The sequence below is a fragment of the Rattus norvegicus genome, chromosome 6 (assembly GCF_036323735.1).
Source record: "Rattus norvegicus strain BN/NHsdMcwi chromosome 6, GRCr8, whole genome shotgun sequence".
NCBI classification, from domain to species: Eukaryota; Metazoa; Chordata; class Mammalia; order Rodentia; family Muridae; genus Rattus; species Rattus norvegicus.
The window spans coordinates 79,916,711-79,940,227 of record NC_086024.1 but is presented as its reverse complement, the minus strand read 5'-3'; the positions used below and the strand labels follow the sequence as shown (position 1 = coordinate 79,940,227).

The 23,517-nt window shown below is 44.1% G+C and overlaps 2 protein-coding genes across 3 annotated transcripts in view; one reads left to right on the top strand and one right to left on the bottom strand.

The window, feature by feature from the left end:
• The window catches only part of Slc25a21 (solute carrier family 25 member 21), a 499,458-nt gene extending 497,710 nt beyond the window's left edge, over window positions 1-1,748 (top strand). Inside the window, exon 10 of the mRNA NM_133614.3 lies at window positions 401-1,748. Coding sequence (NP_598298.1) covers window positions 401-462 — 62 coding nt within the window. The 3' untranslated portion in view covers window positions 463-1,748. The remainder of the gene's footprint in view (window positions 1-400) is intronic.
• Pax9 (paired box 9) lies at window positions 1,677-22,762 on the bottom strand. Of its 2 annotated transcripts, XM_063262115.1 has the most exons (5): window positions 22,200-22,762; window positions 18,251-18,645; window positions 16,885-17,511; window positions 13,894-14,036; window positions 1,677-4,664 (listed from the first exon to the last, which is right to left on the bottom strand). In XM_063262115.1, the coding sequence occupies exons 2-5, from the start codon at window positions 18,252-18,254 to the stop codon at window positions 4,410-4,412; spliced, it is 1,029 nt and encodes a 342-aa protein (XP_063118185.1). In that variant the 5' UTR covers window positions 18,255-18,645; window positions 22,200-22,762; the 3' UTR covers window positions 1,677-4,409. The 2 variants fall into 2 exon arrangements, with proteins under 2 accessions (XP_063118185.1, NP_001034628.1); NM_001039539.2 differs by lacking the exon at window positions 22,200-22,762 and having other exon boundaries at window positions 1,679-4,664; window positions 18,251-18,427.
• Between the last annotated feature and the right edge of the window lie 755 nt (window positions 22,763-23,517).

Below are 23,517 nucleotides of genomic sequence, written 5' to 3'. Positions count from 1 at the left end.
CAATTATGTCTGGAAAAGAGAAATCTGTTGCGTAGATGTGAGGAATCTGAACATTTTCATTTGCAGAGAAGTCCCATGCCTTTATATGACTAAATATGTCTTTATTTATTTACTTTGTTTTAAAATTGAAAGTGCTTGAAAAAAGAATCTGATGAGAAATGATGCAAATTGCAAAAGCTCACGGAGGGAAAAATGTATTTGGAGACTCACGATGGTCTTGATTTTGCCCTGAGAATTTTCCATAATCATTGTTTTCTCTCTGGGTATCAGAGCCACTGATGATTCTGGAAGCCCCCAGCCTCCCCCCAGAAGGCCCCCTGAGACTTGGTGGCACAGGGTGGGAGCAGTGTCCACGCCCCTTCCCAGAACTGTGATGAGGTATGGCTCTCTTCCGTTCCAGGTGGTGGGGTGATGCTGCTGGTATATGAATACACCTATGCGTGGCTGCAGGAGAACTGGTGAAGGACTGAGAGACGCTTTCCCCTTGACAACAGAGATGTGGTCTGCAGCCCCACGCAGAGAAGACAAGCTAGACGATGCCGTTAAGAGGGGGAGACAGCCTGCTCAGGAGCAAAGCCTGTTCCGATGTTTTATAATTTTTAGACAAACTGACATGGTAGTTTGGGCCATATACATAACACTGTGAGAAGGAAAATAACACGAAGCAGTGGGGTTTGTAAGTTAGGGATCACTAGGATAGAGATCAGATACAGTTCATAAAAGCTATACAAAGTGTCTGACCCCCATGCTTCACCACAAAAACTCATTTGATAACTTTTCTGAGAAGTCTATAAATCCATAAATTCTTGAAAATAAATTGTTCTGCAGCTGATTTCCTGAGAATTATTCAAAGGAAGACTTAGGTATGAGTCAGAATTTAAACATGTTTTACAAGGAATTACTTTTCCATAAATCATATTTTAAAAGAAAAGAAAGAAAAAACTTAAATACACCAAAACAGCCATTTAAGAATGTTTAATTTTGTGAGTGCTGAGTTAAAATGTGAGTCTATTGGTTTTCTTTAGTAATTAATGCATCCTCAGGCTCCGTTTCCCTAAATGTATTTTATATTCCACATGGTGACTTAAGTGGATATATTAAAATCATGCTATTTGAAGACTTTTGTTAAAAATAGAATACATGATATTATATTAAACTGCTTTCTCTTACATAGTTCATTTTGAAAACAAGATTTGTTACTGATTTTTTTTGGGGGGGTGGGGTTAGGTCACAAATTGAATGAACTTTTTGGGCCCTTCTCTGTTGCCCAAAGTTGTCTCCAAACACCCATCCTTAAAAAGGATGTAGGAAAATAAAACTATCTCCAGATTCTTGGGTTTAAGTCACATTTTGAAGCATAAAATCAACTATTTAGAATATTAAAATGTCTACATTAAGTGGCAAACATTTCAAAAATGAAAATACATTCTTTAGCACTTCTAAACACTCATGCATTAATATGCACTCTGGGAAAAAAAAGAAAGACAGCTTTTTGGTCCTGATATAATAACCAAAGCTTATTTTTATGTCTGTACTGTGTAATGAGACTTCTCCAGTCAAGAAAAAAAAATCTCAACATGTTTTAAGTGACAGTTGTTCTTGACTAACTAGCCCTGTGGGGTATTTCAACTAGGGGCAAGCTCACCAAAACATTTTGAAAATAAACAGTGAAGATGGCATGGTAATTATTATGTTTATTAATTTAGAGCATCTGAAGTATAAAAATAAAAGGCTTTTGACATACTCTATATACATACACAGCCTCCTGTCGTACATCTTTTCCAACATGCTTTTCTTTTCCACTTGTTTTTCAGCCCAATATTCAATATGTGGGCCATTATAAAAAAGAAAAGGAAAAAAACAGAAAGCCAGGAGCAGGAAGAGTGGGTCTGTGTTGAAGGGCTGCTTTCTGTCTTTAAAGGTGATGCACAGAGAGTCCTCTGCGGGAGGGCTAAAGGCACAGAGCAGGGTGGAAAGCGAATTCTGAAGAGAGCATATGACAACTTAGAACCTTCCCTTCTGAGCGTCAGGAGGAGGCTAATGCAACAGCTTGAAGACCTAGCAGGCCCTACCTCACTGTTCCTGTTCTTAGCTGTTAGAGTGGCTGCAATCATAAATGACTATGAATAGCCAACACGGTTTGGGCTTTCCGTGTGGGTTTACCATGATCAGTAAAAGACCTGGAGAGAGAAGGGAGAATAAAAAAAGAAAACTCTGACACCATTAATATTAATTTCTTAAAATACAAAAACCAGAAAAATATAAATAACAATAAGATCTCTTAACTTAGATAAGGAAAATAAACATTATCAGTTATGTCTCCAGACAGGCGATGTCTCTTTCGCAACACCCCGAACAGCCACCTAAAACCTTAGCCACAGAGTGCTTCTGCACCTTAAGTCGACTTTCTGGATAGAAGGCAAGGCTCTGTACTGCGTGATTTGAAAGTCCCCACCACAATACTGGATTGGATCTCAATGCCATTTGGTAACAGTCTGTCTTCTCACCACACGGGAACACCAGTTGTCAATGGGGAGTTTTTACAAGATCAAAGGGATACTATGACCCTGAGAGGTCATCAGCTCCGGCTCCTTCCACTCACTCTTCTCCTAAATTTATAATCTTGTTTGTAGCAATGAGTATTGGTTGCTTTGTAAAGAAATGCAGTATGAAGCTCTCTCTAAGGCATCTTAGAAGACAACTCTATAAGCTGTTTGCGGGTTGGCGGGGAGGGGGCGACCTAGCTCCTTGAACACACTGCATATCAAAAAATCCCATACCTGTTTAGTTATTGAATGGAATTAATACCAAGACACCCCACAGTACATTAATATATCAATAGATGAATGGTGCCAATGTCCTAAAAGTAACTTTAACCCTATTTTGCCAAACAGCAGAAGGAATGCAAACAGAAGAATCTTGCCCAAGAAAATGAACTATTATAAGATAAAAAATATAATCACATGGCCGCGCACACACATGCATATCCTGTAACTCTATTCATAACATTAAAGTAAAAATCGAATTGGTCTAGAAAGGCTTAGCAGCTAATCTCTGTTCTGCAATTCCATTAATGAATAAAAAGAATTTGCTAAAAATTAAATAGCGTCTGAATTTCTAATACCAACACCAGCTGACCTGCACGTGAAACATGCTTCAGTACACAATGTAAACTTCACAGTGAGCCATTGTTACTACATTCATTAGAGACGGATTCTCCATTTCCTTTTACGTTACCAGGTAATTTGGGGCTGAGATTGCTGAACACACAGGTAAGCCAACAGTAACAGTACAATTTCATTTCACAGTGGATTTCCATCGCATAAAGTTCACTTTAAGTGACTTTGCAAAAATAAACCAAAAAAAAAAAGCAAAACTAAAAAACAAAAAACAAAACAAAATAAACAAACCATTTCACATTAGACGTGTTTCTAGTGACTTCCGTTAGAGCGTTGTGGTACAGGTATGTTAGAGCCTCTTGTCCTGTGCTTGACATGAGTATTGTTTGGCTGGGACACAAACTAAAAGCTGGCTTGTTTGATCTGTGTCTGAGTCCTCTGCTGTAGAAAGAAAGTATCCTTCATGAGACGCTGAAGCATTTACTGAATACACACAACCTGAGGGCAAGTCCACCACCACCAAACAGAGAAAAATACCTCGCTAGAAAGTCACCATTGCCAAGAAAGAAAGATAAGTGGTGTTGGTGCTGGTGGGGGGTACCCCATGGAATGAAGACAACATCTTCCATATTTACAAGCTCATAGAAATACAAACATTACTGTATTAGGGACCAAGTCAAACAACAAAAGGAGCAAAAGTCCAATATTGTTTGAGTTCTATACATATTTTTTCAACGAAATACATCATCTCTTAAAAAGAAACAAAAGATCACACACGTCAATTATTGATTGGTTTCTTAATGGTGAATTAAGGCTTATTTGGTCACCTTATTTGATTAGAGGCTATCACATAACTTATTTTTTTTTCTACATCTGTTTCCCTTTATTGATTTTGCAAAATCTCGACAATTGCACGTTTCAAAAGTTCAGGTTGATTTAGAATAAATATACATGTGTGGTTTTACCAAAGACAGATCCACAAAGTTCCATAAACCCTTTGAGGGGAGTAGGTTTCCTCACTGTGTTAAAACAGTGTGCGGGCAAACGCACAAGTCCCGTTCAATCTTTAGAGTTGCTTTTGTTTTTAAATCCTAAAGTTAGGCCAGATTTCCTGGAAAAGGGGAAGTGACAGCAAGAAATATTTAAGTGTCATCAGCACAAAAATTATGAATCCATAAAGCCAGCTCTTGAGGCAGGAAAGCTGGACCACTGGAGAGGTGGGATGTGAGGAGGGGGAGGATGTGCTGAAAGGGGAGACCAGAGTGACACAGCTGGAAGTGGAAGCTCCCATCAGAGTGCAGAGGCTGCGACAGAATGGCTACCTTCTCTGGCTGCCTGCATTCCCTTGAAAGCCAGTGATGTGGGAATGTCACAGTTGTGGGGGGACAGTGGAGTGCTGCCAGCATGTTGCCACCCATGTCCAGCAACGTAACCAGAAGGAGCAGCACTGTAGGTCATGTAGGGTGACACTTGGGCTGGTGTGGGGTAAGGAGCCATGCTGGATGCTGATACAAAACTGCTCACAGCTGGGAGACCGTTCGGTGCCTGAGAGGAAGAAAGAAAAAATGAAAGAAGACATTACAGTATTCAACCTCTCTCCGGCTGACAGAAACAGAAAAGAAATTCTGAGTGAGTTAACAATACTCTGGGTCTACATCTGGGTTGGTTTTTTTTCCCCCTGGACTTCCTTTTAACCTTACTTTGACCTAAGGGTATCCAATCTGCCTTCTTAAACACAGTGCAGAAAAACAAGACACTGTTCTCCCCCCCACCCCCGCCCCAGAGCTGGGGACCGAACCCAGGGCCTTGTGCTTGCTAGGCAAGCGCTCTACCACTGAGCTAAATCCCCAACCCCCGACACTGTTCTTTCTACAGATGGTGTTTGGAAGCTACAACCAGAAAAAAATTCATTCTTACTTTTGTGATTAAAAAATACATGAAGGAGAAACAGGGTGAGAAAGGGTCAACTGAGATGAAGTAGTCTGGAAGTGTGCTCAACACTCTACTGACTGTCAACCTGCCTGGCACTCGCCAGCACTTGGCTCTTTTGTTGAAACTTTGTGATAGACCTGTCTCCTGTAGCTTTCATTTCCAGGACAGAAGGGCGCAAAGCGTGGGTTGCTGTATTAAAAACTCAAAATGGACAAATCTTCTGCTAAATAAATCATGGACCATATTTCAAGATGTCAGGTTGAAAATGCTACTCGGACAAGACATGTAAAATCGTTTTTTTGTTTTGTTTTGGTTTCTTTGTTTGTTTTGTTTTGTTTTGTTTGCTATAGGTTTTTTTTACTGTTGTTTTGGATTGAAGTTTGTTTTCTTAATGAAGTTTGGGGAATGTATTTTTTTTCACAATCAGAAAGGAAATGTTCTCCAGAAATATGAGCAAACACGTGCACTTTTGAAATTGGAAATTTTGCATTTGCAAAGTTCAGGGTTTTTTTTTTTAAGTCATATGGACAAATCTCTTTAAAGGAATTTAATGTGAAATCTTTGTTTGCAAACAAAATGCAGCAGCTCTGGAAGGCAGGCTTGCCTGGAAACCAGTGCTTTCTTGGCGTCCAATAAATCATTGTTGGTATCGTTACTATTAACAACACCAAAAACACCCTGATTTCTAATCCCGCTCTGGCACGGAGGTTCCCCACCCTTCTTCAAGTGGTTCTTTTCCTCTCAGTTTCTACTCTGTTTAAAGATAAAGAGTAAATCCTATTTCCTGGTACTGACATGACTGGACCAACATGTCAGCATATTTCCTACAGAAACAGTAATATAAATGCTGGGATTGTTAGGAAACGTGATTTGATCCACAGAGCTCAGCCAGACACATTTTAGATGCTTTGTCCAATTAAGTTAGGGCATAAATGATGCTTTTGTTTGGTGTACTCAGGACTTCCTGTACACCAACCGTGCATTCCATCAATAAGCTGTATCCCTTATCCCTCCATTTCAGAAATTATTTTTTGAATTAACTCGTTTGATCATCATTTTTACTTCTACCTCATGAGAGCATAATGGTGAGATCTAAAAGCCTATTTTCTGAATGCAAAAGGAGTGTCTATATACACTTATATACATACACACATGTGTATGGTACATTATATACGGATGTGCGCTAGTGTCACCCATAGATTCTGACAAAACCTCACCTTATACCTTTGGTCTATAAGAACACAGCCTTATGCTCTTCTGTTTCTCGTATATTCTTTTAAAAATGGAAGATAAAGGAAAGATCCTTGAGTACCTCCTAAATCCCAGACACCTAGAAATACCCAACAGATTTTATACAATTATAAGAAAGGATTAATAAACAATAGTTCATCCTGGCAGTAGCGGCCCACACCTTTAATCTCAGCATTCAGGAGCAGAGGCAGGCAGATTTCTGCCAGGTCGGCCTCAAGCCAGAGATCTGCCTCTGCCGAGTTAAAAGCACATGCACTGTTATGCCCAGCTTCTGTTTTGGTTTTTAAACAGGGTCACTATGTACCCAGGCTGGCCTGAAACTCTTGGCCCTTTAACCCTCGAACCAGAGATCACAGGTATACACTACTATACCAAGATGGCATTAAAATAAATTTCAACCGCCATCCCATGATGTCCTTTTAAGTAAAGCTCAAAACGGTTAAAAAGAAATGACTTCATATCATTGCTCAATAGAACTGAAATTCTTTCCTCTTTAGAAGGTGAGTTAGAAAGTCGATGGTCATATACGTAAAGTCCGTCACTTCTGTCTGAGGCTGCAGTGTCCTCTATAGTCTACCGTGGTGCTTCTCGACAGTCAGGAGGTGAAATGTAACCTCAAGCTTCAGCTCTATTAAGCCATTCTTTCCTCTCCTGGAACTCAAAGCTCTTTATTAGCTCTTTTTATTTTTCAGAAGAAAAAACCTTTGTGTCCCATTTTAACAAAACAACTATGTCTCAGAGGAACTTAAATTGGAGTTCTTGGGGCATCTAGATGGCAATCAAATTACAGGGGCAAGTGGGGTGGAGTCTCACATTACATAGAGATCATTGCTCTAATTGCTTTTATTCATTATTATTTCATTTCCCCCAAAATATGTTAAAATTAGCTTTGAATGTAATCATCCAAGTAGAATTACGGAAAGGTGTCCACATCTGTGTTTGGCCCCTGTCTAATATTAATTAATATGTAGTGCTACTAGTACCAATGTGCACCCAGATAAACAAAATAAGAATATTAAGGTCTGGTAGCATGGCTCAGTAGCTATAACTTAGTATGCATACTGCCCCAGGCTCAATCTCACACACGAGAAAAAAAATTAAAATTAGTTTTTAAATAATACAAAACTTGACTCTACATCTGGTGCCTCATTCCAAAAGATCTCATATGCACGGCAAAATAATGATCTGTCTAGCATAAAATGTGTTGTTGGGTTCTATTTTCTATCACTGCTGTCCTGCTGCTGGGGTGCAGGAGGCATAACTCACTACTTCATACTCATTCGTGACGTGCCATAGCCATTCTGTTGTTTTGTCTGTAGCCTGCTTACATGGGCCCACTCATGCCCAAAGTCACCCCACCCCTCAAGTATGACCCACAGAAAAGACTGGATCAGACTCTCACCTCAGATAATGCTCCCCTCATGGAGAAGCCATAGATGTACTTTCATATTTACTCCATAACTTTATTCATTTAACAAACGTAACAATATCCTATGGATTTTTCATATGCATAAAAAAATAAGCTCTCATACCTAAAATACTAAAGTTACTTTATGCTATTATGTGTCGTCATGGCGAATATTTCAAGGTTCTCAAAAATACCACCATATTTACTGACTGTCAGTTTAGTAACTCAATTCCTTCTGTGTTCCAGAAAGACCCAGGAGAGAGCCACAAGTTCAGAGAGGCAGCTTCATCTCATAGAAGAGGGGGGGGTGGGCACACAGTGATCACTTGAAGGAAGAGAAAGGTTAAGGAACCCTCAAGCTTGGAAGAGTAACTCATGTCTGACTTGACCAGAGCAATTGGGGTTGGGGGGGTCTTAATGTCTCATTCTGCCACTGGGTGTTCAGATTTTGAAATCTGGGGGAAACGGTTGGGGAAATAAGCAAGAAAACACAAATGTGCTTCAAAATGCCCCTGCCCCTCAGCCACCTTTGCTGTTCATTTACTCCAGGGTCTCAATAAATACCAATTTTCTCACTATTAACTTTGAAACATGACATTAGCAAAAGTAATACATCTCTACTAGTAAAGCGATTGTTCTTTGTAAAGAAATCCCCGAAAGGGTAAAATTTTCCACAGCGAAGGAAAACAACCACAGGTAGCCTTGGTGTTTGTTTATGCTTCCCTGTGAAGGAGTAAACTTAAAAGTGAGCTCCCCAAATCTGTTTAATGTTTTCTGTGAAGGGCACATAATTAATCTAAAGAGCTGGTTAGGTTCCCAAACGTACACCATAAATATGGTGGGGACAAACATGTTAAATTACACCATTTAATTGGACTGTGAATATGATTTATAAATCAACCAATGTACGGAATCCCAGGGGAAAAGTAAACAAATTTTCCACATGAACCCTGCGATAACAACGCAGTAGAAAGCTCAGTTTTGAAAACGACTTTGCCTAAAATTTCATAAATAATACGTCAACCCATCAACCCCCTTTTCACATAGACCTTCCAAGAAAGCAGCAAGAAGTCTGTAACTTCCCTCCTCACAGCCTTATTTTTGGAAATGAGATTTACTAATACAAAGTGAAACAGATAAATTGCATGTTCCAGGGGAAGTAAGTTTTCTACATTGGGTTGTCTTGGGAAAAGATAGGTTTTTGTCTCCTGAACACTAGGAGAAATCTAGGGAGAGACCCATGGTGCAATACAGCTCCTGTTAAGTGATCACATGGCTGGACTGGCAGACTGTTGGAGGACAGGGACCTGCCTCAGTTACCCTGTAGGCTCACAAAATGGGGCACGCGAGAGGCATTTTGTAAACAGCTTACTAAAGACTTGTGAATGCAAAAGATATGATTCTCTTGTTTTAAGAACAAAACAGTTTACCACCACCACCCTATCACAGGACAAGCATTTACTTCAAGCAAGCTAAATGAATAAAGCTGTTGGCAAAGTAAATAAGAGTTCCAACCAGCCACTCCACTCTTCAATTTATGGTTGTTACGTATTCCTCCAGTCTACGAAGATGGAAATGCATTGGTATCCAAACATTATGAGCATGAAAAACAGGAGGAGGAGGAAGAGGAGGAGGGAGAGGAGGAGGAAGAAGAGGAGAAGAGGAGAAGAAGACAAAGAAGAAGAAGAAGGAGGAGGAGGAGGAGGAGAAAGAGGAGGAAGAGGAAGAGGAAGAAGAAGAAGAAGGAGAAGGAGAAGGAGAAGGAGAAGGAGAAGGAGAAGGAGAAGGAGAAGGAGAAGGAGAAGGAGAAGGAGAAGAAGAAGAAGAAGAAGAAGAAGAAGAAGAAGAAGAAGAAGAAGAAGAAGAAGAAGAAGAAGAAGAAGAAGAAGGAAGAAGAAGTCTGGAAATTAGAAGTTAAAGACTATTTTTCAAATTCTAGAAATTGTCCACTCAGCATTTTCTTCTCTTGGGGGAAAAAAACGCAAATGACAGCCAAGTGCCAGGTTCTCTGCTCACAGTCTGTCTGTCAGCCACTCATGAAATCGATGTTCCTTTCTTTCTGATGACGTGAGTTTGCCCTGGCTCTATGATAAAATATATTTGGCCATAAAAACAATTGTGCTTCACATAAATTTACAATGCCAGTTTCTTTAACAAAAAACAAATTTGCATCTGAAAATGAGCAGGTATTTTTTAGAAATTAATTCTCTGAAATTTTCTAACTGCCACTCTTCCCTTCTTTATTTTTTAATGACCTTAGTAAAGCAAACCTGGTAAAGTAAAGTGACAATGAGAAACAGGGCTCAACATTCATCTAAGAGAATTACTTTGAGTGACCCTATCGCAGGCCCAAATGTTGCTAGACAATAGGAAATGTGGTAAATGTGTAATATTTCTTTTTTTCCTAAATATTATCTATCTAAAATGTTATTAAAATTGATATAGCCTTACATTGATTTGTTTTATTTTATTTTGTATTCTATTGCCATACAGCAAAAATTATATGCATCGGGTATGGTGTGACGCTTGTGTGTATGTAAACATTGTACAATGAACAAATCATTTTAAGTGCAATCACCTCAGGTAGCACAAGATAATTTTAAAAAATTTAGAATCCTAGTTACCTTGAGTTTACAGTCTTTTAAACTACCTTTTCTTTGCTCTCTCACATGACATATTTTGTTGATATATAATTATTAATAAGTTTGCTTAAAAATACTATTGGTTGGAAGTTAATTAAAAATCAGATCATATTTTTCATAATTATGATGAATTTCAAAGGCCATTGGCATTTGCCTAAAGTTTCATTCTCTATAAAAATGTAAATTAATTTGACAAAAGTTAACTTTGGTGCAAAGAAAATTCCTCACAGCTTCAAATTTTATCTCCACGAAAATAGTGTGTTTTGAAAAACAAGTTATAAAGTTGTTGGACTACTTTTGTTTTTTAATTATCAAACAATGTTTTACAATTTCTCACTAGGAAATTATATTCCAGATGATCCATGTGTATCATTATTTAAAATAATACACAAATGAATAATTTATGAGAATTTTAGGTTAAACTGCATTTGGAAATTAGGTTCTTCTCACAAAATTTGCTTAATTCAGAACATTTTTAGTGCAAGTATTTATAGACTATTCTCTACTCCTAACATCTCAATTGCTAACTAATGCTATAATAAATTTGCTGTCTCCATTATCATCTTCAACCCCTAAATGAAGATATTGGGAAATTGTAACTCAGATATTCATGTTACTGTAGCCAACAGGTAAGCCCTATGTGTTTGTTCTGAGGGAACGCACAGTGCAGACTCAACTTTCCATAAACTATACATGTATTTATGAACTGTGTGAATAAGATCAATTACTAATTTACCAAATTCCATGTAAAAGAACAGATACAGCTCAACACCTATCCATTTCATTTTTATCCACTTGATCACATCAAGTCAAATTTTTGTGCTTTCATTTGACTAAATAGAAAGAACAAGTAAACATTGTTTCCCTTCGCAGTAAGATGAGAGTAAGGATTTCCTCCTTACTTACAAATGTAGTTGAAAAGTCTAAGATAAATAAATATTCTATCCTAGTTAACAAAGAGTTCTGAACGGGAGTCCCATATGAGTTACAATACATTAATGTGTAAGATAAATTTGGGCATTCACAACTAATTTTCAACACAGTGAATAGGAGGTACATGTATGACTGAACTATGCATGCATTTCTAATTCCTAGGGATTGGACCTGTTTGCAAGTTATTGAATAGAAAGTCTAGATCATGATAACCAACAGTATCAGGGCTCAGCCTCCAGCTTGTTCTATAGCCATTTTACAGGTGTCTTCCAAGAAAACATGCTCTAAGCTCTGAGTCTGAACTCTCAATCTCCCCTGTGCACACCAAAAGGAAACTAGCATTAAAGGAAAACACAGTAATTAGTTATAACGGCAAAAGCCCAAAAGTATCACAGGCAAATTTCTTCAGCTTCCCTTTCCCTAAGACTTTCAAGGTTTGCTGGCCAGAGAGACAAATGGTACGTGAGTTAACTTTTTATCAGAATATGTTGACAACACTGTGTATGTGTTTGGGGGGGGGTGTTGTAAAATTAAACTTAGCTTTAGAATATTTCAAGAGAAATACACACATATGCAAATCCTGTGTGTTCTAAGTTCTTAAGCATTTTTATGTAATTTTACACCAAATTAATCTCTAAAGTGAGGTTTTTGTCTCCTTAACATATCTTTTGTCATAAGAGTATCCACTGATTCATGTTGTGCTTAGAAACTCTGAACGTTTTATGATCCTGTGTCATTTGAATTATCTACCTAAATGGCAGAATGGAATAACATTTCAGTAAGAACTGTTTAAATATTAACTTGACATAAGTATCCTTTTATCTGGGGGCCTGTTCTCTTAAGTATTATAATATTTAGAACAACATTTATTTGTCCACCCATTTTCCTGAAGTTATTTGCTTTTATGAAACATTGTTTACTACTTTAAAATTCTTCGTGAGTGATTTTTAGTGAAATGGCATTCACTTGAAATGCTATTTATTTTAAATAAGTTGCAAGTTTAGTTCTGAAGCATATTTTAAATTAGCCCTTTCTAAACAAGCTTCACTGAGAGATTCAAGAGAGGGAAGTGAAAGTAGCTAGGAAGGTTTTCGATGAGGAAGCTGCTTTTTATGCAAACGGGATGGATTGACGGATTGTGGGAACTGGGGCTGATTTTGAACTCAGAACTTCATGATGTGATTCCAAGACAGCGCAGAGCTCCTGTTAAATACCTGCTACTGTTCTCCAGGCTTTCTGTACATTTTCCATTGTTTGTCATAGATGCTTGGTAGGATGTTTCTTACTATAGATTTTCTAAACCATGAATATTATGTGTATCACTTGTAAAAAGTCTCTCACTGCCATTTTTAACCACAGGGGATACTTAATGAATGTTTCCTAAGAGCCTTAACATTGTACTGACTCTGACTTTGGAATTACTAGTTCCTTATTTTGAAAATGAAGAAAGTCTAAGAAAATGAAGAGGCTCTAAATGGGTAAACCGCTTGCTTAAGAAGCTGTGGTGGGTTACCGAGCTTTTAATCATGGCGCACACCACCGCTCAGTGAGCTGAGAGTTATAGGCAGGTCTTTGCGAAAGAAAATGGTGAATTTGCTTATAGATACCTAACGGGTATTCTTTACAGTGGAACCAGACTTAGAAAAGCGGCTTGCTCTCTCCTTGCTGTTTTTGGTAATATTTGCCAGGAAATTAGCTACTAATGAATTCTGACAAACCTTGAGAGAGACGAGGAAATCAAAATGCGATTTATTAGCGAAAATGGTTAGGATATCCGCCCAATAGATAAAAATAATAAATTCCAACAAATATTATAACTGATTTTTGAGAAGACACTTTAAAAAATTTAAGGCTCTAAAATAAGACTAAGTACGTTGAGGCTTTGGAGGTCTACTTCGGGAATAAGGCACACTGCCTTGAAGTTTTGCCATTTGAGTTTTGAACTCTTCATTCTAGCATACTGACGAAATTTGGACTCACACTTTTGTGTGACTGTTGCTTCATTCTTCTCAAGGAGGAGAAAAAAAAAAAGAAAGAAACACCAGTGTTTTAAATTTTCTTTCAGAGAGTAGAGGGAGGGACGGGGAGGGGGGGGCAGGAGGGGGGAATTAAACGGTCCACAGCCAGTCCGTATAATTTGAGGTTTTCTCACTAACCTCCCCTGGGAAATTACGATGTGACCTTTAATCGGGAAATGGTAACTTTATTACGTTTATCTGGTTGCCCCTCTTCCATTCTCACCGGACAAGCTGATGTCTGGAAGCACGGGGGAGCTGTCTGTGCACATGACCCCGCAGCCTCCCACAAGCCTTGCGACTCCGGCCTCCAGGCGCAGCCCGCTAGCCGGGCGCTCGCTGCTCTGAACCCCAAAGTCTGGCCGTGCCGAAGCTCGGCCTTGGATAGACTGAACCCGGCTGGGCTGGAAGGTTTGGAGCCACAGGCGCGGCGGGATGCTAGGCTTTAACCCAGGCATCAGCCCAGACTCAGCCAACCCGGGATCCATCTCCGGCCCCAGTGGGTCGGCAGCCACTTCTCCCTCTTCAAGGCGTCCCTCATCTCCAATCCCCAACAGCAGGCAGCCCGCCGAGCTAAGCCCTCTCCTCCTCACCTGGCCGTACTTGGCTTCTTGCTCCAAGGCTCCCTTCTCCAATCCATTCACTGCGTGCGGGGCTGCAGCAGAGAAGTTGTTGCGGCCCAGGCTGCTCCACTCCTCCACCTTGGGGCTGTGGTAGGGGGAGCTGTCGCTCACTCCTGAGAAGGTGGAAGGGAGATTTCAGGCGGGGCTCAACCCGCGCGCCCCCTCCTGAGACAAGACCCGAATCCCCTACCACAAAGGTCCTAGGCTAAGACCTTTGGTCCACTCCCCTGCACTAGGCCTCCTAAGGACGCTGGGCCTAGGCGCAGACTCCTCTGTTTTCAGGCTAGGGCCTGGAGAAGTTTTAATGGCCTGAAAGTAGGCCTCTGAGTTAAGTTTCACCCACTCCTGGCGGATGTTTTTTTTTTTTTTTTTTTTTTTTTTTTTTCCTTTCTTCGTTTCCTAAGGCAGCATTAGATTTTCTTTCTTCCTCCTTGATCTCCCAGGGAACGGATTGAAAGAGAGGAGTCTTGTTTTGATTTTTGTTTGTTGTTTGTTTGTTTGTTTTTCCCAAACAGAAGAAAAAAATCCAAACCTGTAAATGGGATATTTGTTCCTTACCTCTGTCCCTACTGAAGGAGAGTGGCAAAGACATGACCAGTGGGGAGGACTGATGAGGAAGAGAGGAGGCCTGGCCCAAGTGTGACCCGGTGATGCGCAGAAACAACCTGACAAATGCTCACTACACTGTGGGGATCTGATAGCTATGTCAATAAGACAGAACAAAAGGCCCGCAAAGTCCTTTGCAAACAAATAACTGAGCGATGCCCACAATACCTATGCAAAATGTAAGTACACAGATTCCCGCATTGTATGGATTCAGGACTACCCTACATCGCCACTGCCTGCTAAATAAGTAAGGGTATATGCCTATTCTTTTTAAATAACTAAGTCTGGAAATACCGCGATTGTCAACGGTGGAATTGTAAAGAATGTTCTTTTTTTTAGGCATCAGATAGAGAAAATGAAATAAAGTGTAAAGAAAATGAAAGTAGAATTTAACGTTAAGAAAGGGAGCAAAACCATCTACCAATCTTTCTGTTCTTAAAGGAGATACAGACCCCCCCTAAAAGATTTTCATAACATCTACAGTTTGCATATGGGGGAAAAAAGATATTTGAAGATTGCATGCATCTAATTCTGCTTCTGGGCCCCATGTATAGAAGTTTGACAGTGTCTTTTATACTTGATTTTATACACTCCCATCTGATACAGGTGTTTCAAAGAGCGGTCATTTGGAGAAATTACCCTTTTACATGCACAGATTTGTCAGAACCCTGCTTGTTTAAAAGTGACATCACAAATAGACAACACTTATCTACCCGGAAGCATCACTGCCTTCTCTACTCCAATTCCTCCCTACCTGACATTCGGTCTGGTTGCAGGACTATGCAGAGGTGAAAAGTTTTTTTTTCTACTGTCAGCCTATTTTCATTTTGTCTCCCCCTCCAAAGACAAAGATTGTGTTCCCATTTTTGTACCAGGAAGCCATGACTGATTCACAACTACTGTCTGACGCTATTTGCTGCCGTCCCAGACAAAAGGCAATCGGTGGGCATAAGTCTAAAGTTATCTTAAGAAATTGAGATCCCCCTGTGAGCCCCCATTTCTGCTGATCTCACACTTTCCCACGAACAGGGGCTTCCTTTAAATGTCAATGAGGTCAGTTTATCCTATAAATCAAGGGCAACGTCTCCAACCGAGTCTCCAACTAGTTCCAAATAACCCAGAGCTTTACTCTTGTCAATTCGCCGCAGTCAGAAGACAAGAAGATGGGGAATCGTGCACTGTTTTAATTACTTTAAAAGGTAATTGCACCAAGGTGGTGGGAACTGAAAAAAAAAAAACTAGGAAATATTTTCCTCTTTTCTAATTTTTCCTCTGTCTTAAACCTTCCCCTGAGCAATTGAAGAAGTTAAGGGAATGAAACATTTTAACTTTCTTTTTCACCCAATACCAAGAAAGAGCCTAATGTCTTTTAAATTTTATCTTTAACAGTGCAATAAAAAGAAAACAAACTCAAGTCTCCTGGGAAAGCCAGACTGTACGGTGCGGAGCACTGGGAGATCTTTCTGAACAGTCAGAAAAGACGTCCAGGACAGAATAAGGTTCCAGCAGAGAAAGGGGTGGGGGGGAACACTGCTGGAAAGTTTGCAGGAAAAGGGCCGGCGACCACTAGCATTTCCCAGTACTCTAGGGAAGCCGGAGGCTGGGGGGGGGGGGGGGAGACAGAGACAGCAGCCGAAAGGACAACAGCGAATCACCAAGCAATTGTCACCTTAACTACTGGGTTGATAATTAACGTCTGTTAAGGAAAGTGGTTAGGGGGGGAGAGAGAGGGGGGGGGAGAGAGAGAGAGAGAGAGAGAGAGAGAGAGAGAGAGAGAGAGAGAGCGCGACGAGGAAAATGAAGTGAAGCATAAGAATGAAACCAATTAGGTGACATTTGAACTTCCTGCCTGAGCAAATTTGGCCTGATTGCCAGAATCCGAGAATAATAATACAATTTCCAGAGTGTGCGGGACTCGTAGCTGCTGCATCTGATTCGTGAGCAAGCTGCGGACAGTGGCCATCTACAGCCCGCAGCCCCAAGCCTGCTAGGGCCTTCTCTTGTGCTCCCCAAATCTCCAGGCTGCGCTCTCCAAACAGTCTAGCCCGGCTGAGGCTGAGTGCGCGAGAGGCGGGGGAGGGTGGAAAATGCGAACCATGTGTTGGGGATGGGGGGGGGATGTTATGGGTCTGGTAGTTTGAGATGAGGCTGGAAACTGTGTGTGTGGCAAGGAAACAGAGGGGCAAGAGTTTCAAGTTAATGAGATCAGGACACCCCCTGGGACGACTCCTTAGGTTTCCAAAAGAAAAGGCCACAGGTGGTGGGATAGACACTCGATAGAGGCCGAAGGTACTGGGATTCCCGACCGCTTGCAGGAACGCTCTCCGCCTAGCACACTGCTTCCGAGCCCCTTACCTTGGTCGGTGATGGAACGGATGCCCAGGATGTCGGTGACGGAGTGAGAGGAGGGCCAGGTGCGCGGCAGGGCCACGGATCCTGGGATGGCCGGCACCCCAGGTGGTGTGGGCACCTTAGCAGCTGCCGCCGTGATGGGACTGGGGTAGGAGTAGATGTGGTTGTAGGGCAGCGCGGGCTGCGGCGCTGGCTGGTGCTGCTTATAGGAGTCGTAGTGACCCTGCTGGGCCAAGTTGCCGATCTTGTTGCGCAGAATCCGGCTGATGGAACTCACAGAGGGTACGTTGTACTTGTCGCACACGCCATCCGCCAGCAGGCGGTCCCGGATCTCCCAAGCAAAGATGCCTGGGTCCCTCTGCTTGTAAGTCCGGATGTGTTTCACTACAGTAGGGGTGGTGACCCGGGGCTTGCTTCCCCCGATAGCTCCCGGCAAAATCGAACCGGTCTCGTTGTAGCGCGCCAAGATCTTGCTGACGCAGCCGTGCGAGACCCGTAGCTGTCGGCTGATGTCACAAGGTCGGATGCCCAGTTGGGCTAATTCCACGATGCGAAGCCGAATGGCGTTGGGCAGCGGCCTTCCGTTCACGAACACTCCTCCCAGCTGGTTCACCTCCCCGAAGGCTGGCTCTGCAAAAGGACCATAGAGCGCGCCACAACGCGCACCAACTGCTTGGGACAGCAGCCTGCCACTCGGCCTCCAAGAGCTTCCAGGGGCAGTGTTATGACACCCTCCAAAACCAGACTGCTCCAGCCTGAGCTCAAAAACAAGCTGAGACCAGACCTCGCTCCTGCTTTGCGATTCCCAACTACAAACAAGGAGAGAGAGAGAGAGAGAGAGAGAGAGAGAGAGAGAGAGAGAGAGAGAGAGAGAGAGAGACAGACCCAGGGCAACTCGGGACACTCTAAACTCTCCGAAGCAGGCGGGGAAATCGGTCCTGACACTCCAGCGCGCCCTTCGTTCCCTGCCCGACACAAGAACGCCCAGCCCCTGCTCCTCTCCACCGCCTTACCCCTCCCTTCAGAGGGGTTAGACGCAGCCTAGGGAAAACTGGGGCGGGGGGTGTTTTTGTTCTGTTTTGCTTGCAAGTGTAAACACGTGTGCAACAAAACTTGGATTGACACTGGGGTTGAGAGACTCGCCAGTGCCACGGCCCTCGTCTGTTAAAATCGGGAAATGGCATCAACTGCCACTCGGTAGCTCCCACAGCACCCTTTTAGCCGCTGACCCTTGGCGTGTGCATACAACTCGTAGGGACGCGGTCTGAGTCAATAGAGCGCGGTGGCGCGCCTCAGCTCCCTCCCTCTAGCCCTCGCCTGCTCGCTCCCTCCCTCCTCGGTTCTGACAACGTCCCCCGCAGTCACTCACCCATTGCTCCGAGCAGTACACCAACCCGGCCCCAGTTCCGCACTCCCAGAAAGAAACTTTTTCCTTGCTCTCACTGGGCCGGCCTGTCGCTGCTCCAAGCCGCGGGTGCCTTGGCTTCTCCCCGGGAGGAGGCGACAAGAGTGCCAAAGGAAAGAGTAAAAGGAAGTCTGTGCCCGGCTGAAAGAGGCTTGAGTTCTGCATTTCAATCTAAGCAGCAACGTGGGCTGGGCTGTGTAGGGCCGGGCGGCTCAGTCTATCACTCACTTGTGACACACCCCAAAAGAGGTGGGCCCGCGGGCAATCTGCGTTGTAATTGGTGCAGGCCGGTGAGTGGCAGCTCAGTCCGGGGAAACTCCTTCCGCCGTCTGTTTCTGGCTGGCTCCGCACCTGGGTGACTAAATACAATGAATAGGAGTGTTTGACGTCTTCCCAAGGGCGCCTCAAACATCACAAAATCAAGCTGATAAAAATGCTGAATAAGCAAACGGAAGCTTTGGTCTTGGTTTGAATGACTTTAAGTGGGTAGAGACCGAGGACACCTCTTGGGGAAGAGATGGACTTGTCAAAAATGAAATTACAGGTTAGGGCTCTAAGGTAGCCAGCGGGCACGACCATCAAGGGAGCTCCTGGGCATGAGGATGACTGAGAACTATCTGGCATGCTGACCTTTGGGGACTGTCAGAATCTTGTCCACAAATTCTACCTCCTTTCAGTTCACAAAGGATGGGGAAAGGGTAGGAGACTCTCCTTGGGGTGTAAGGACAGGATACTCCTTCCCGTACCCCGACCGAAATGGTTAGTGCCCCCGTGAGAGGCTAAACCTTGGCCAAGCAGGATCCTCGCAGAAGCCGGATGCTGGAAGGAAGAACTTTGAAAAGCAGACTAAAGAACACAAGACCTCCGCGGAGAAGCAGGGCTGATACCTGGAGCCCCGGTGACAGAGGCCACGATCATCCCACCCACCCCTTGTACATCACTCACCCAGAACGCAGGGTCGTGGTTTCCGTGTGTTAGAATTTGCCAAGGTTCTTAACACCAGTGAACCACCTTGCAAGGTTTTGTTTTAAATATGAAAGACAGCCCCAAGGTTTGAGACTGCCTCTGAGCATCTGCGTATAATTCCCTGTGACCAGTTTAGCTACCAGAGTTGCTGTCGTTCCGCCTACCTGAGGATTTTCACGTTCATTCACCCGAAGTCCGACGAGGATAGAACAATTTGGGACAGAGAAATTTATTTATTTATGGAGACAAGGTTGTGACGAATGTGAACGAAATAAGGAAGAGAAACACTGTAATGGATTTGGGTATCTGTATTACACCGGAAAGTGGATGATATTACTGTGTCTCCATCACAACTTGCCCCTCTTTTACACACAATATGTAGGATGATGCGTCCACTCTCCCTTCAGGTCTGTACACAAAGAAATCAGATGGACCCCTGACCAGAGCCCAGGACATCTCCTAATCAGTCTTGGATCTCAACACTGATCTCCTGGTGCCTGCTTCTGTGCTGGGGGTGCACTCTGAATTCAAATTACTGAGCTGTGAAAGATTTGAAAGATTACTTAAATGTCTTTTATTGCAGTCAGGTATTTCACAAGAAGGTTTCACAAACAGAAATACTTGAACACCCCCCCCCCTTATTTGTTGATTTCAGATGTTCAAAGTTCTTACAAAGCTTGGCTTTGTGGTTTGGTTCTTGTCTCCGCTCAGTACTTGTATTGCACAGTCCCATGCTTTATAACAAGGAACGCCAAGATTTCAGAAGTAACCCCCCGCCCCCGTGCTATAGTATAGTACTTGCGACTCTGAGACTGAGCAGAGACCAGGAAAAATTGGTCTGCCCCTTGATGAGGACCCTCCATCCTCACATGAACTCGCGAAAGCTGTGTCTTCTGAGTGTGCTCTTCGCTCTACTTCGGTGCACCTACTGAATATTTCACACCCTTCTCGACTGGTATGCAGAGACAGCGAGTCAGCCGTTGTGGACTGGCAAGATGTGGTGTCCTAATGGGAATTTAGCTCCATCAACCCGAGTGATCAAGAGACCCATATGTCTAGCATTCTAGCTTGGGGGATTAGTACACGACATCCACTATCCACTGCCTCCCCCTTTAGCTGTCACACATCTCCCTCAGTCTTGCACAGCTCTATGGACATTTATGGTTTTCTGGCTGCTGTTGGTGATCTCCCTTGGCATGCTTGGACAGTATTTTACTGGGTATAGATCCTTTCCTCGGCATCCCTCAGACCCACCTACCGGAATATTCTTGGGTGCACAGAATGAATCAACCTTGGGCAATTTGGACCACTCAGCACTCATGACAACTCACTGCTTAGGGACCTTAGGAACTAAAGATGCTAGAATAGAGGAAAACCATGTCATCTCCAAGAAAGGGACAGCGCATGCAGAAACTTCCCTTCTCAAGCAAGGGCACACAAGTACCCTAGGGGCTAAGCAGCGGGTGATCCCTGAAGTCTGAGCAAAAACCAAGAGGAAGGAGATGTGTGAGGTGAGAGAGGAAGGAATGCAGAAATGGGTAGAAGAGAGTAGGGGAGGGAGAAGAGAGCCCTCCAGTGAGCCCTAGTGAACATAGGGATACAGAACTTGAAGAAAGAGCAAGGGTTACTGAGGTCCAGGGCCCCGGGTTACTGAATCTGGACTCAAGAGGTCATAGAGGAATCGGGAGCATTTTTACTAAAAGGGGAAACTTAAGACCCAAACCAAAACATAACCAGAAAGGCCCGCAGCTGGCTCGGGCCAGAAGGAAACCAAAAGCCTTTCCCTGGGCGCTAAGGCCTCCTCTAGGGCGACCCCTTCTCTGGGTAAATATTTACTCAGTAGGCGACTGGAAGCTGGAGGGCCAGAGGGTGTGAAGGAGGAGGTTACGCCAGGATTCTACACACTTGGCACAGGGCAGCCCGCTGTGGAAGCCAAGCCCAGAGATGCAGGGGCAGCTAGGCCCGCACACCGCTGCGGAGCTTTATACCCAGAGCTTCTCCTCTGCTGTTGAACTCAACGCTGCCTCCAACGGCCCAGGCTAGATGCTTGTAAAGTCTTCATAAATCTGTCAGTGGTCCCAGTGCCACGGGCCTGCCACTTGCGGTGCACCGGGTCCCTTTGGGCACCAGCGAGGTCTGAGGAGAGATGCGCAGGAAGTGGAATCTAGCTCTTCCTACCGTTGCTCACGAAGGAAGCATCCGGGCAGCTGCCGCCATCGGAAGGCAGCACTCTAGGGTGAGTGTGAGCACTTGGAGAGGCCTCATTTGATCTCAATTCTTAAGAACCGGCGTCTGCGTCTGTGTAGGTCGATGGCGCCAGCGGAAAAGAAGGTAGGGCGAGAGAGAGGAGCGGGAATGGAAGGGTCTCTTTTTTTCTACCCGCGGTTGCAGTGAACATAGGAGTTAGAGCAAAATACTTAGGCACCGAACTCTGCAACTTGTCCCCGGCTAGGAGTATACAGGGTCAAGTAAGGCCCAGGCCACTACACCTTGCTGAAGCTCCTTGGGATGCAGCCAGTGTCCAGGACAGCTCCCGCATGTGGATTTGTCAGAGCACTGTGAGTTTTTGCAGCTATCTGGGGGAAACTTTCCGGCAAAGGCTGGACCTCGCGTCGAGTTCCTCTACAGCACGCCTGTGTGTTAAATAAATGTGGATCTGCACTTGCCTAAAAAGCAACTAGGCTCCTTCGGATCTGGCCGCCCAATTAGGGCCCAACCTTGCAGGGCCTGTGCTCAGCACACCCGCTAAGCTCCCCAGTAAGTGTCAGGGCAACCGGCGCGTCTGTCACTCACGGCCAGGCCAGGTTCACCCTAAGAAGGCTCGCCTAGCAAATCTATGGCCCAAGACGCGGGTGGCAGCAGCTGGATAGAAATAGCCACTGGGGACTGAGGACAGAGTCAGCCTGCAGGGGTCCTCTGTCAGGGAAGGGTAGGGTAGCACACTGACCTGTTGGCCTTGGCTCGCCGCCGCCGACGAGGCTGCGGACGCACCCGGGCAGCCAGAAGCTTCAGGGGACCCCAAGGACTCCCGAAGCGTCGCTTTCTGGCTGTTCAGCCTTCCACCAGATGGAGGAACCTCACATTCCGAAAGGCTTTTCTCCTCTGCGGCAGGTGAGGCTGCCGGAGGGTGGGCAAGAGCTGGGAAGATGCCCACGGCCGGTAGGGGCTGGACGGCTGCAAGGAGCCAGTGCTGGAGTCCGGCGAGCGCTTAGAGCCGGCTCTCTCCGTCCCAGGCCAGGGGAGGGAGGGGCCTGTTGCGGCCTGAAACCCACTTTTCATTCTCCGCCTGCCTGTTTCCGATCAGCCCCGGTTGGTTTTTCTGTTTGCTCACTCCTTCTATTACAATAAAAACAATCGACATTTCTTTTCAGTTTCCCCATATTAGCGTCACTCAGTAATTGTTCTCCACCTTCAGCCCCCCTCCCGCGTTGAAGGCGAGCGAGGTTTCTAGTGTTCTCATACTGGAAGGTTTCCGAGTCTACAAGCAAATCTTCCCTAAAGACTTTAAAATAAAAATAAATAACGGCCCTGGAAATTGCTGTGACCCTAACATCACTTTCTGAACGCAGATTACACCCGTTTTTCAGTTTTCAACAGTGGAATCGCTTTCAGAAGAACGGCTTTTAGCCTCCTGTGGTACGATTGCGTTTGTTTATTAGAGCCTCAAAAGAAAGAATTTTAGTTCAAGGAGTAAACCCGTGGCTGAGGGGACAGCAAATGCATGAATCAAGTCTCTACTGTGGGATAGCGACTGGGAGGAGTCTTGGGGGTGAGGGAAGGCCAGGCTGACCCTGTAACAGTAGAGAGGGGACCTGGCTTTTGCCAGGGTTGCAATTTTAGTAGTGATTGTATGATGGTGAGGACGCTGGCTTCGGTCACTCAATGACCTTGAGCTTCCACTCGACTTTGAGAGCTGCAACTGGGGGCGGGTAGTGGGGGGAGCAAAACTGCGTGTCGTTTAGTACAGTGGTTTGTGAGCTTCCCCTCAGGAGTTTGTTGTGTTAGCGGAATGAGGCAGCATCCTGGAAAGGCCCGATTAGCCTAAAGCTGTCTGGAAAAGATAAAGCAAAACAAGGCCGCACCTTTAGTTCTGATTTCAGGACAGCACAGTTACTGTGGTCAGGTTATGCTCTACCCAGGGTTATTGCGTAGTTGGGTGGTCAGGGTTGCTCACTGGCTATGGAATCCAAAGAGCACTTCTTACTATTAGGGCCGAGCGGCAGCCCTAGACTACCTAAGCTTTGGATGGGCACGAACTGTTGACT